This window comes from Lagenorhynchus albirostris, chromosome 6, assembly GCF_949774975.1.
Source record: "Lagenorhynchus albirostris chromosome 6, mLagAlb1.1, whole genome shotgun sequence".
NCBI classification, from domain to species: domain Eukaryota; kingdom Metazoa; phylum Chordata; class Mammalia; order Artiodactyla; family Delphinidae; genus Lagenorhynchus; species Lagenorhynchus albirostris.
Window position 1 is genome coordinate 71,585,807 of NC_083100.1, and position 13,452 is coordinate 71,599,258.

Genomic DNA, 13,452 nt, shown 5'->3' on the forward strand with positions numbered 1-13,452 from the left:
TGTGGGATCTTCCCGGACCAGGGCACGAACCCATGTCCCCTGCATCGGCAGGCGGACCCTCAACCACTGCGCCACCAGGGAAGCCCTTTCCCAAAGATTTTTAAGCAACTAAACTCTACAAAAGATTTCACATGAATAAAAAGATTCTAAGTCCTGAATTTAAACTGCTATCTCTGTCAAATAGTCACAATATATAAAGAATATTCAGTATACATTTGGACTTAAAAACAAAATTTTAAAATTTGTGGAAACGACTTTAACTTATTCCAAAAAAGATCTGAAGCGAGAAATACAAATAAATGGTAAATAAATGATCTTATTTTTTTGTTATTTATTTATTTTGCTGCACTGGGTCTTAGTTGTGGCACGTGGGATCTTTAGTTGCGGCATGCAAACTCTTAGCTGTGGCATGTGGGATCTAGTTCCCTGACCAGGGATCAAACCCAGGCCCCCTGCATTGGGAGCGCAGAGTCTTGGCCACTGGACCAACAGGCAAGTCCCAATAAATGATATTATAAAGGCTGAAACATTGTCTTGATAATCCACGACGACTTGGGCTGCTTTACCAATCCCATTTAGCACTAGTCTACCTAGAAACAGGGTAAGAGATTAAGATTTTGTATATGTAAGATTTGTATATTTGTATATTAAGATTTTGTATATTTTATATATACATATATCTATATGTATCTGTAGCCAAAGCTGGTTAAAAATAACCTTTAGATTATTTCCCAATGCAATCCACACCCCCAGTGCCCACCACCAGTATTAATTCTTATCCATTTTACCTCTGAGCAAGACGCTAACATCTTACTGGATGTAAATTTTAAGGCAAGAAATTTCAGACATCACTCTTTTTTGGCGGGGGGTTCGCAGGCCTCACTGCCGTGGCCTCTCCCGTTGCGGAGCACAGGCTCCAGACGCACAGGCTCAGTGGCCATGGCTCACGGGCCCAGCCGCTCTGCGGCATGTGGAATCTTCCCGGACCGGGGCACGCACCCGTGTCCCCTGCATCGGCAGGCGGACTCTCAACCACTGCGCCACCAGGGAAGCCCCAGACATCACTCTTCTGAGAAACCATTTTAGAAACAAACAGTTCTTTCTCTCATCTGTTCTTCACAGGCTTAAGATAGGTATTCAAACTTACCTCTCTTTTATTTTTTGCAGTCTTTCTGGGTCTCTTGAGGGTACACTTTTAGTTTTATCATTTTTTCCATCAGATGAACTCCAACCTGAAGGAATAATATCTACAGTGATCATGACATTGTCGGTCAAATTACTTCCAAGTGCCGGGGGCACTGCAAATCGGAATAAGGAACCAGGAAGGATCCCTGTTATTCCTGTACTTCGTCCACTGTGAGCCGAATCCGATATGGAGCCACCCGTAGCAGCACTGCTTGGTGCTGCAGATGCTTGTGGTCTGCTGGCAGTAGCCCCAAGGGGATCACTCTGTGCTTCAAGGTGAACCACTTCATTTGATTCTCTTCTAAAAATATGATGAGATCTAGATGGTATATCAGAGGTAGATATCCTTGAAGATTCATCTCGTCCCTCTCGCCTCCTTCTAGAGAACAAAGGTGTGCATCTATTTCTAAGTGAGGAAGATAACCATGGTCCTGTATTTCTACCTTCAGATTCTTGGTTAAAATTTTGGGAATCTGGCTCAGAGCTATGATTTTGGCTAAGAGATGACAAACCCCATCTTCGCCGAAGAAATCGAAATCCCTGAGAAGCTTCGGATGCCCTGTTATCAGGACCATCAGAAGCTGATGCTGCATTACGAGACTGTGAAGCTGTCAAGATTCTTGGAGAAATGTAAGAATTCTCAGAACTCAATGATCTTGTATTCAAGGAATCCTGACTAGACCTTCGTGAAAAAAAAGTAGATGACATACTAGAAGCTATACGTGACAGCAATCTCCTTGTTGTACGCCTACCTTCATTGTCAGAAGATTCTTGAAATGATCTTTGAGATGAGCCAACCCTATTTGAACTGCCTATAGTTGAGGTTTCACCTCTATTTGAAATATAAGAAAATCCAGGCTGTATACTGCTTTGGGGAGATTCTAATTCTCTTGGAGAAAAATTTGATCTTAAAGAATTTCTACCAGAGTCCCTAGAACATGGTATGGTCTGATGTTCAGAAGGCATTTGGTGATTTGTAGATGATGTATTCAATTGTAAAGTGCTCAAAGAGTTCTCTTTTGGTCTTGCTCCTTGTGAATATGAAGAAGGAACTCTGTCTTGAACATCTATTTTTGAAAGAAAGGAAAGGTAGTCAATTACATGAAAAATTTGTGCATTATTAAGGTTGTGTCTATTAACCACTAATCACTGCCAAAATTAAACACTGGATTCAAACTGAATACTGGCATATTATAACTACACAGCTTAACTATTATTACAGAAAAAATAAACATATTTATCTATCTTTCTATACCTTTGGTAAAATCCAATACTGCTGTATAAAGTCAGCATTACAAATTTTTTAAAAAAGAAATGTATTATAGCTTATGAGAGGCAAACATCAATCTACCAACTTGATGAAGTTAAAACAGTTGAATTTATTAATCAGAAATTGATATGGTAGAAGAATATCTAACATCTAAATGGATAAGGGATTTTAAATGGGCAAACAAATTCAAGGTAAATGACTCATAACAAGTAAAAGCAAAATAATAATAGAGTGTTTTGGAGATTTTTCTTACTCTGGAACAAGAACAAAAGTTATTTCACATAAATACTATCACCCTTATAATTTTACAGCAAACCATGCTAACAGTTCAAAATTTCTCCAATGTTTTATCTTTTCTTTCAAGTTAACAGCAGTGACTCTTACACCCGGTTACTCATCAGACATAACTATGCTTTTTTTTTTTTTTTTCCAATACTGAGTCAGAAGAGAGCCCTGGCATCTGCGATTTTAATAGTACACTACTGATGGTTCTAATCATCAAATGGAAAGAGAAATACCAAAGCATTCCTTCATAAAGAATATTCATCCATACATCTAGTTTAACAGCTAGATTGCTACTGTGCTAATACATGGTGCCTCATGGAAGGATTAACTGTTAGGGACTAAATCAATTCTATTCTGTACATTTTTACGCCCCAAACCGAGAAGCTACTGACACTGTCTACTAAAGCTCCTCCACCCAAAGCCAAGCAAATGAAAAGATGCTTTCATTTGTCTTAAATAAAGCAACGGCCTGCCCCAACAGATTATTTAAAATAATCTAGTTAAATCTTTAAATAGAAATGTATTTTCTTCTCTGTAAATCAAATTCCACTTCTGTCTGCTATATTTCTCAACTTCAATTAGCACCTTTTATCTTCAGTTATTTAGTATTATTGTTTTATGGCATTTATTTTTTTTAAGGTGGCTCTGTCGCACAATGGACAGTGCATTGGACTTCTATTTTTTTTAAAGTTTTGGCTTATGTACACTGACAGAAACAGTGTGGGTCTTTATTCCAACTAAATGAAAATAAAGACAAATTCATGTTAAACTAAAGGAATTCTAAATTATGTCTTAAAATGATGATTTCAAGTTTTAGTTAATTCACAAGGCAAATTATATTGTAGTATACAAGAATTATCAAGTATATGTAAAACATACATTCTTAAGAGTGAAAAAATTATAGGCAGACAGAATCTGGATACTCATGTATATCTAAATATTTTATATTTACATTTTTAAAAGTAAAATGACAAATAAGGTTGAAAACATATCAAGCTATCCTGTATTCTAAATCTTTATAATATTCACTTCATTTATTCCTTTGTACTGTGATTTTAACGACATACAAAGACAAAAATGTAACATTATTAGATAAATTATGCATAACAATATAGTTTATACATACATGATGAAGTTGTGAAATCACCACTTCGGTGACTATAATCCATAAGATTACTAATGGAGGAATCTGCTCTCCTCTCTCTCATTAAGTCAGTTCCAAATGATCCAAGTACCACTGATGACGATCTGGGAACTTGACTATGCCTCCAAGAAGAATCTTAAAATAATTGAAGAAGTCTTAATTCAGAGAAAGCTTTCAAGGTTTCTGATGACAACAGATCTTCAGTATTACACAGAGAGGTAATTATGGTTTATTACAGGAATCCCCAGTTACACAGTTGCAATCAAAAGCAAAACTGAGCAAAACATAAATTATTCACTAGTGAAATAATCACTTATAAAATTATCTCCTACTCAAACACATCCTTCTCTAATACTATAATCTACCCCCATCTAGGATGTCAATGTCTCACTCTCTAGAACATCTGACCGTACGATATATAAACATGACGTAAAATGATTACAGAACAAAAATATAAAGCTTGCCAAAGATGCAGAATTTCATGAAAAGTTGATCAAAGTGATGTCGGAGAACAGCCAAAATCAAAATCAAAGCCATCTTGAAATGAAAGAGGTTTATACGGTAGGTTATAATACTATTTTGTCAGAACTATTATTGCCACCATATTTGGTTCATTCTTATGCTAAGAAGTAATGTATCGTTGCAATTATAATCTAAACTTTGTTAGATATGATTTCATTTAAAAAGAAATTAAAAACTAAGACTCAAAACTTTCCCCCCTCACCATTTACCTTGAAATTCTGGGTCTTCCTCTTCTAGTCCTAACAGCCTTAATAATTTCCCTTCGTTAAGGGAAACAGCCCAGGGTTAATGCTATGCCTTCACAGACCAGAGGAGAACAAAAGTATCTCTACACAATGGTATTTGTCTACAAAGTTAAGGTCAGTCTGCTCTTACCCATCACACTACTCTTAAAATCCTTCAGATGGGCAGTGCCTTTCCCATGGCGGTCCTGCCTATCGAAATAGAAAGGAATCGCTTACACTAATTCAATTAGTAGTACATATGCATTTCAAGAATATTATTCTCCAACTGTGTCATCACAAGTTTTATCTTACCTTAAAACTATTTCAGGCATTGGCTAGTGTTTCATTTGAAGAGAAGTATAAGTGAGGAAGTACCTCTCAACAAAAGATCTTTCCAATTTGTGCAACAAATGTGTGCCTGTATCTTAGTATCCGTGAGTACAAGATACTAAGCATGGAACTTTAAGCATAAGTCTTTCATACCAGAGTGGTAAAGTGACTTGTCCAATGTCACATAGTTAGAGGACTAGAACCATAGCTTTCTAATTCCTTGTATAGAACTCCCACTAGAATATCGCCAACTATTTTCTGTTTAACTAAAGAATTTCTACATTTTCTGAAAATATGTGTTATATAGCACAATGTTCATTATTTACAAAAAATATGCTAAGGAAACATGTATCAGTAAATCTGGCTTTCTTATTAACAATTTAAAAATTTACCTCCTATAGTAACCAGCAAAATACATGTCACTTTTACTAATTTTATTACCATATGTATCAGCTATTCAAATTAATTAAAATCTGCTAATATCCTGTTTGTGTAAGATATCTGTACCAAATTTAGAACAAAAATCCAAGATGAAGAGTTAATTTCAGTTCTAACTTAGTTAAGATTTTGGAACCTCCGCTCTATTTCTGACCCAGTCTTATGTGCAATCTACTTGCTTATTAGTACACTACATCTTGGGAAAAGGGCTTTTGTCCAAAATACATACACAGTGATTTATATTTATACAAATTTAATTATTACCTGATGCTGCATTTAAACCATGTCCAACACTTCTCCCAGCTGAGGTAGATGTACAGTTTGTACAGGAAAGTTTAGGTCTTTTTGAATCATGATCCCGTTGCTGGTTTTGCGATCTTGAACGTGCTCCCTGAGTTATCTCAGACTCACTATACCATGTAGACTGAAATGGTAATGCAGATGCTGATGCTGATGTAGACTGTAAGTTAAAAAAAAAGTTTTTTAAAGGAACAATAAAACACTTGCAATTTTTAAATATTAAATTTAAATATTACATTTAATCTACAGTGCTCTAATAAATTCCCAAGGACCATTCATTCCTCACAGACACAAATTTTTCTACCATGTAGGTTTTTCATAGTCTTTGTTCCCTTCTACCACTTGTCCCTTTACTTTATACTTTAATTGTACTTTGCTAGGTAACCAATCTGATTTAGATTATGTCTTCTATGTAACTGAATATAAACACTAGTCTAGGAAACACTGAAGAGTAAAAACTTTATATGTAATCATTTTGTTCTCCTGGTTTAATATTAACCTTTTGAGGAACCTTGTTTCCTCTTCTTAGATAAACAGAACACTAAGAAAGGCACCAATACAGAAAGTGACTGTGAATACTCCACTATAAAAATAAGATTTTCAACTAATATAAAATGTATCTGGATCTTATGTCCATCTCAGGAATACAGTAAAACACTATAAATGGTACTAAAAAAAAATCCTAATATACGGAATTTCTTCATCAGTGAAGGAAGAAACAGCTAAAACTACATACTGTAAAACTCTAAGCTCAAGGTTTTTTCTTTAAACATATAATTATATGTACAACATGAAATAACACGGAAGTTACAATGTACACACACACACACACACACACACGCAAACACAGAAAGAGACCAAGAAGGACGAATTTGACGCATAATCTCTGAATTGCTTGAAGACACTTACCACTAACGTAAAAGTTATTTCTAGGAAATAACTTATTCTAGGAAATAAAGGAAAAAAGACATTTATAAACCATTTTAACATGTAAGTAGATGGTAAGTAGTTCATTTTATTGAAGAATATTAAAATGAAACAACATTCTTTAAAGTGTTATATTTCTTGACAAAAGAAAAGTTAAAAATGGAATGTTATCATGGGCCATAAATTCAGTCTATATTAACCTAGTATTATAAACATAAGAGCCCAAATAATGTGCTCCATCAAAGAGTTTTAGAGTACAGATAAATAAATAGGTATAATGTAAGTAAGTACTGTAATAGGAGATATGTTGAAAGTTTTACAGAAAAAAAAAAAACTATGTCTGAGGAAAGCAGGGGAGAATTCATAGATGATTAACTATGAACTCCATAGGTGGAGTTCACTGAGTAGGCAAATGAGGAAGGAGATTATAGACAGACAACACAAAAAGATAAAAAGATGTCTCAAGTATTCTGCCATGGGAATTCTTCTAAGGCATCACTACTTACTTGATCTCCGATTATCTTTTAATTATGAGAAGCATACTGCATGCATTCAGGGAACTGTATTAGTCCATGGTAACTCTACAGAATAAACTGTGCACATACATGGAAAAGCAGAAGATGCAAAGCTGAAAAAGTAGGAATGGGCATATCAGGATTTCATCCATCCCTTGCCCATTCAATATTTTGCTAATTAAACGCAGAACTCCTCAGCTTAGCACAAACTTGGTCTCACAAGCCTTTCACACCAAGCTGTCCACAGAGCCCCCAATCAATGAACTGGAATAGCACATGAGACGAAATTCATGAGATATTTCAAAATGAAATCATTTTATGTGCCATTGTCAAGGTATCAGGGACTTAATCCTGCAGGCCAGTGGTTCTAAGACCTTTGAATATCAAAGACCAAAAATTAAAAAAACTGGTTTGATTTAAAATTTAGGAAGAACTGTCACTTTTGACAGGTAAGGAAAACGAAAATAGCGAATACCACCTAACCCCATTCCCCAATCTTTTAAAAAGGGCATTTTATATGCTCCTAAAACAAGAACATAACAGAATAAAACAGACTTGTAAGGTGAATAAATTTTACTTGTACAAAATTCCTAACTTGTCCTTATTTTTCTCATTTTGCATGGACTGGACAAATTGTTATTGAATAGCACCTCCACAAATAAGACTTTAGGAGCTACTGAAGGAGGTAATACCATCAGATCAACTACTTACAAAGATCTTTAGAGCACTGTGGAAGGTTAAAAGAGTGGTATGGACAAAAAGTGGGCAAATCAGGAAGTCACTGGACTAGCAAGAAATGCTAGTAATTCCCATTACTTTCGTTCGTTGGGACGAAAGTAATGGGAATAGAGAGCCATTATAAAAGATAAAAATTCATCAAATTTAGAGACAACGTGAGAAATGAACAAAAAGTCTATAAAGTCACTCCACAGTTTTCTGGCACTGGCCACTGGTGAGATAAAGACACACTCACTGTTCGGCAATTTTCATGACTCACAACTCTAAAAGGTAGCCTATATGTCATCCCAGAGACAAAAATACTCAGTATAGGAGAGGAGAAATAAAGTCTGACCAATTTTTCTGCTGGCTTAAATTCAAAGTCAAACTTTTCCCTGGTTCCTACCAATTCAATTTTGTCCACTGTTCAAATATTCTCAGTCTGAAGCAATTAGCTTTTTTCCCCCTCTGAATTCTTTTAACAATTAAATAAAGGATGGGGTTCATTTATACACTATCTTATCTCTTTTGCTATCTAAAACTACTGGTGGCCAAACGAAATCAGGAAGAGTCTGTCTCCAAAGTATACTTAAGTATACTGCCTTGCAGACACCAGATGCTTAAAAAAGTACTTTTGGGGTTGTTTGCACTTCTTAGCTGTTATGAATAATGCTACTATGAACGTCTGTGTTCAAGTTCTGCGTAGACATGTTTCTAATTTTCTTGGGTGTAACTAATGGGTCATATAATACCTCGAAGTTTGACTTTTAGAATAATTAATAAACTGTTTTCCAAAGTGGCTGTACCAGTTTAAAACCCCACAAGCAATTTATGAGGGTCCAAATTTCTCCACAACCTTGTCAACTCTTGTTATTGTCTCACTTTTTAATTTTATTTTAGCCATTCTAGTGGGTATGAAGTGGTGTCTCATTATAGTGTACATTTGCATTTCCTAATGGCTGATGTTGAGCATCTATTTATGCGTTCATTTGCCATTTGTACATCTTTGGACACATGTCTATTCAGGTCCTTCGCCCATTTTAAGCTGGGTTTTTTTTTATTGTTAGGATGTAAGAGTTCCTTACATAGTCTGGTTACAAGTTCCTTGTCAGACAGCATATCATTTACAAATATTTTCTCCCATTCTGTAAGTTGTCTTTTCACTCTCTTCATGGTATCACTTGACTCACTAGTTTTTTAATTAGTTAAGTCCAATTAATCTTTTTGCATTCATTACCTCCAGACTAAGAACATTCATATGAAAATAAGAAGTGGATAGAATTATTAAATATCCATTCAAGTTCCATGGAGTTCTCTCTCATTTTCACTAAATTTCCAGTCTCTACCCCAAATAAGTAACAGATTTGGCTCCTGTAATAAACAATTTTTATGGGTTACTCTCAAAAGGCTATCTGTGATTAGAAAGGAAAATTGTATGGTACGTGCAGGGGGCTGTCTAGCCCAACCAAAGTAGCTGAATACTACTTTGTGTATCTGAGAAATCATATTAAACAGTTTGAAAACTTGATGGAAGGGAAGTTTACAAACATTCTGTAACTACTAGCAGGCATCCAACTTTCATTTTATTTACTTACTTATTTTTATCTTCATGATACTTATTTAGGTTGCCCTTCCAACAAGAGGTTTTCGGGAAGGACAGTCAATGAAATCATTATTTATTTACCATTAGTATTGTATAAGTCAGTATTTGCATTCAGAAAATAATTACTTCTAAAAAAGGCTAAAAAATATTCCCAATGCAAATGCCCTTAAAACAGTACAGCACAGTAAACAGTACAGTACAACAGTACAAATGAGAAAATATTTGTAAATCATATACCTAATTAGGAACTTGTAACTAGAATATATAAAAGAGTTAAGAATCAAGAGTAAGCTTTCAAAACAGAAAACACCAAGCCCACATGGGTTCACTGGAGAATTCAATCAAACATTTAAGGAAGAAGTTATACTAATTCTCTACAATCTCTTTCAGAGGAAAGCAGCAGAGAAAATACTTCCTAACTCATTCTATGATATGATGAGGCCAGCACTACCTTAATTCCAAAACCAGACAAAGACATAAGGAAAGAAATCTATAGAGCATTCTCTCTCATGAACACAGCTGCAAAAACCCTGAACAAAATATGAGCAAATCGGGAAGTCCCTGACAGTATAGTGGTTAGGACCTGGTGCTTTCACTGCTGTGGCCTGGGTTTAATCCCTGGTCAGGGTACTAAGATCCTGCAAGCCGTGTGATGCAGCAAGAAAAAAAAAATTAGCAAACTGAATCCAAAAAAGTACAAAATCCAATACCCCTTTATGATTAAAAACTCTCAGCAAACTAGAAATAGAGGGTAGCTTCCTCAACTTGATAAAGAATGCAAAGAATGCACAGTTAACATTATATTTAATGGAGAGAAACTCAAAAGCCTTCACACCAAGATCAGGTACAAGGCAAGGATGTCCTTTCTCATTTTTTTTAAAAACTGACATATATTGATATATAACATTATATCAGTTTCTAGTGCACAAGGTAATTATATAGACACACATATATAATGACCACCACAATAATTCTACTTAACATTCCCCACTACATAGTATAATTTTTTCCTTGTGATGAGAACTTTTAATATCTACTCTCTTAGCAACTTTCAAATACACAATACAGTATTATTAATTACAGTCACCATTCTGTACACTACATCCCCATGATTTATTTTATAACTGGAAGTTTGTACCTTTTGACCACCTTCACCCATTCTATACTCTGCTTTGGGTAGTACAGATATTTTAAGAATATTAATTCTTCCAGTCCATGAGCATGGAATATCTTTCCACTTATTTGTGTCTTCTTCGATTTCTTTCATCAATGTCTTATAGCTTTCAGTGTAGAGGTCTTTTACTTCCTTGGCTAAATTTATTCCTAGGTATTTTATTCTTTTTGATGCAACTGTAAATTGGATTGTTTTCTTAATTTCTCTGACACAATAGATTTTTGTGTATTGATTTTATATCTTGCAGCTTCACCAAATTCATTTATTAGTTGTTTTTTGATGGGACCTTTAGATTTTTCTACATATAGTATCATATCATCTGCAAATACTGATAGTTTTACTTCCTCCTTTCCAATTTGGATTCCTTTTACTCCTTTTCCTTATCTGATTGCCCTGGCTAGGACTTCCAATACTATACTGAATAAAAGTGGCAAGAGTGGGCATCCTTATCTCATCTTGCTCCTGATCTCAGAGGAAAAGTTTTCCACATTTCTCCAGTTAGTATGATGTTAGCTCTGGGCTTGTCATATATGGCCTTTATTACAATGAGGTACGTTCCCTTGACACCCATTTTGTTGAGTTTTTATCATAAATGAATGCTGAATTTTGTTCAATGCTTTTTCTGCATCTATTTGAGATGATATGATTTTTAGCCTTCATTTAGTTAATGTAGTGTACCATGTTAATTAATACGCAGATGTTGAACCATCATTCTTGCAAGCCAGGGATAAAATCTCTCTTGACCATGGTATACGATCCTTTTAAATTATTGCTGAATTCAGTTTGCTAATATTCTGTAGAGGAGTTTTGCATTTATGTTCATCATGGATACTAGCCTTTAATTTTCTTCTCTTGTAGTGTCCTTGGCTAGTGTTGATATCAGGGTAATGCTGGCCTCATAAAATGAGTTAAGGAGTGTTACCCCTCTTCTATTTTTTGGAAGAGTTTGAGAAAGATTGGTATTAATTCTTCTTTAAATGTTTGGTAGAATTAATAAGTGTTCTGATCCCAGACTTTTTTTGTTGGGAGGCTTTTGATTACTAATTAAATCTCCTTACTCATTACTGGTCTGCTCAGATTTCCTAATTCTTCATGATTCAATCTTCATAGGTTTTGTGTTTCTAGGAATTTATCCATTTCTTAAAGGTTGTCCAATCTTTTGGTGTATAACTGTTCATAGTAGTCCCTTATGCTACTTTTTATTTTTGTGGTATCATTTGTAACATCTCCTCTTTCATTTTTGGTTTTATTTATTTGAGTCTTTTTTTTTCTTGGTGAGTCTAGCTAAAGATATGTCTATTTTGTTTATCTTTTCAAAAAGCCATCTCTTATTACACTTATCCTTTTGTCTTTTTAGTCTCTATTTCATTTATTTATGTTCTGATCTTTGTTATTTTCACTTCACCACTCTTTTTTTCAACACTGTACTGGAAGTTCTAGCTAATGCAATAAGGCAAGAAAATAAAGTAAAAGGTATACAGATTGGGAAGAAAGACCTTACTTGCAGATGACATGATTATACAGAAAATCTGAAAGAAAAACTCCTGGAACTAACTAATAATTATAGAAAGGTTTCAGGATACAAGGTTAATATACAAAAGTCAATTGTTTTACTATATATCAGCAATGAAAAAGTAGAATTTGAATTTGAAACTAAAAACTCTTACAATTCAATAATAAAATGACAAATAAACTGATTTAAAAATGAGCAAAAGATCTGAATAGACATTTCTCCAAAAATATAAAAATAGCTAATCAGCACATGAAAAAATGCTCAACATCCTGAGTCACCAAGGAAATCCAAATCAAAATTACAAGACACTACACTTCACACCCACAACAGGATGGCCAGAATCAAAATGTAAGATAAGTACAGGAAAGGATGAAGAGATCAGAACTTTCATGTATAACTTCTGTGGGAATATAAAATGGCCCAACGGGTTTGGAAAACAGTGTAGCAGTTCCTCAAAAAACTGAACACAGAGTTATTGTATGTATGATTCAGCAAATCTACTCTTAGGTATATACCCAAGATAACTGAAAACATTAGTCCACAGAGAGACTTGCACATGAATGCTTACAGCAGCATTATTCATAATAGCCAAAAGGTGAAAACATCCCAAATGTCCATCAGTGGTTGAATGAATTAACAAAATGTAGTACATCCATACAATAGAATATTATTCATCCATAAAAAGAAATGAAATACGGATACTGCTATCATCATGTAGATGAACTTTAAACAAACATGCTATGTAAGACAAGCTAGTAATAAAAGACCATACAGAATGTTTCTACTCATGTATATGAAAGTTCCAAATAAGGAAATCTACAGAGACAGAAAGTAGATTAATGGCTGCTTATTGCTCAGGGGGAGAGGAAGGAGACAGTTTAGTGACAGCTAAAAGATCTGGGATATTCTCTTGAGGTAATGAAAGATTCTGAAGTTGACTATGGCAATGGTTTGCACAATTCTGTGAATATACTAAAAATCACTGAATTGTACACTTTAAATGGGCAAGTCATATGTTATATGATTTATATCTCGATAAAGCTATTATTAAAAAAATAATCTTAACAATTGCTGCAAATGCAACCAATGTTATCCACTGGACAACGCTTAATCAAGAGAAATCATATAACACACAGTAATGGAAGCAAGTCCAGAATAAAATGCTCTTCCTTGTCTCCTCATTTCCATGAATCAATGCCTTGACTGTGATGACTGACAATTCCTGCTTAAAAATTTTCCAGACCATAAGCAACAACTTAAAACTTTGACCTCTTCTTTATTTTAAATATTCACATGCTGGAGAGT

General features: G+C 34.6%; 1 protein-coding gene across 4 annotated transcripts in view; it reads right to left on the reverse strand.

Annotated features, from left to right (window-relative positions):
* The window catches only part of MARCHF7 (membrane associated ring-CH-type finger 7), a 48,541-nt gene that overhangs the window by 16,708 nt on the left and 18,381 nt on the right, over positions 1-13,452 (reverse strand). For all 4 annotated transcript variants that reach the window (XR_009541176.1, XR_009541177.1, XM_060152810.1 and 1 more), the window contains exons 3-5: positions 5,663-5,858; positions 3,867-4,019; positions 1,148-2,252 (exon numbers count right to left, since the gene is read on the reverse strand). Coding sequence is in view for 2 of the 4 variants with exons in the window: in XM_060152810.1 (XP_060008793.1) it covers positions 1,148-2,252; positions 3,867-4,019; positions 5,663-5,858 (1,454 nt within the window). In the remaining 2 variants the exon portion in view is untranslated. The remainder of the gene's footprint in view (positions 1-1,147; positions 2,253-3,866; positions 4,020-5,662; positions 5,859-13,452) is intronic.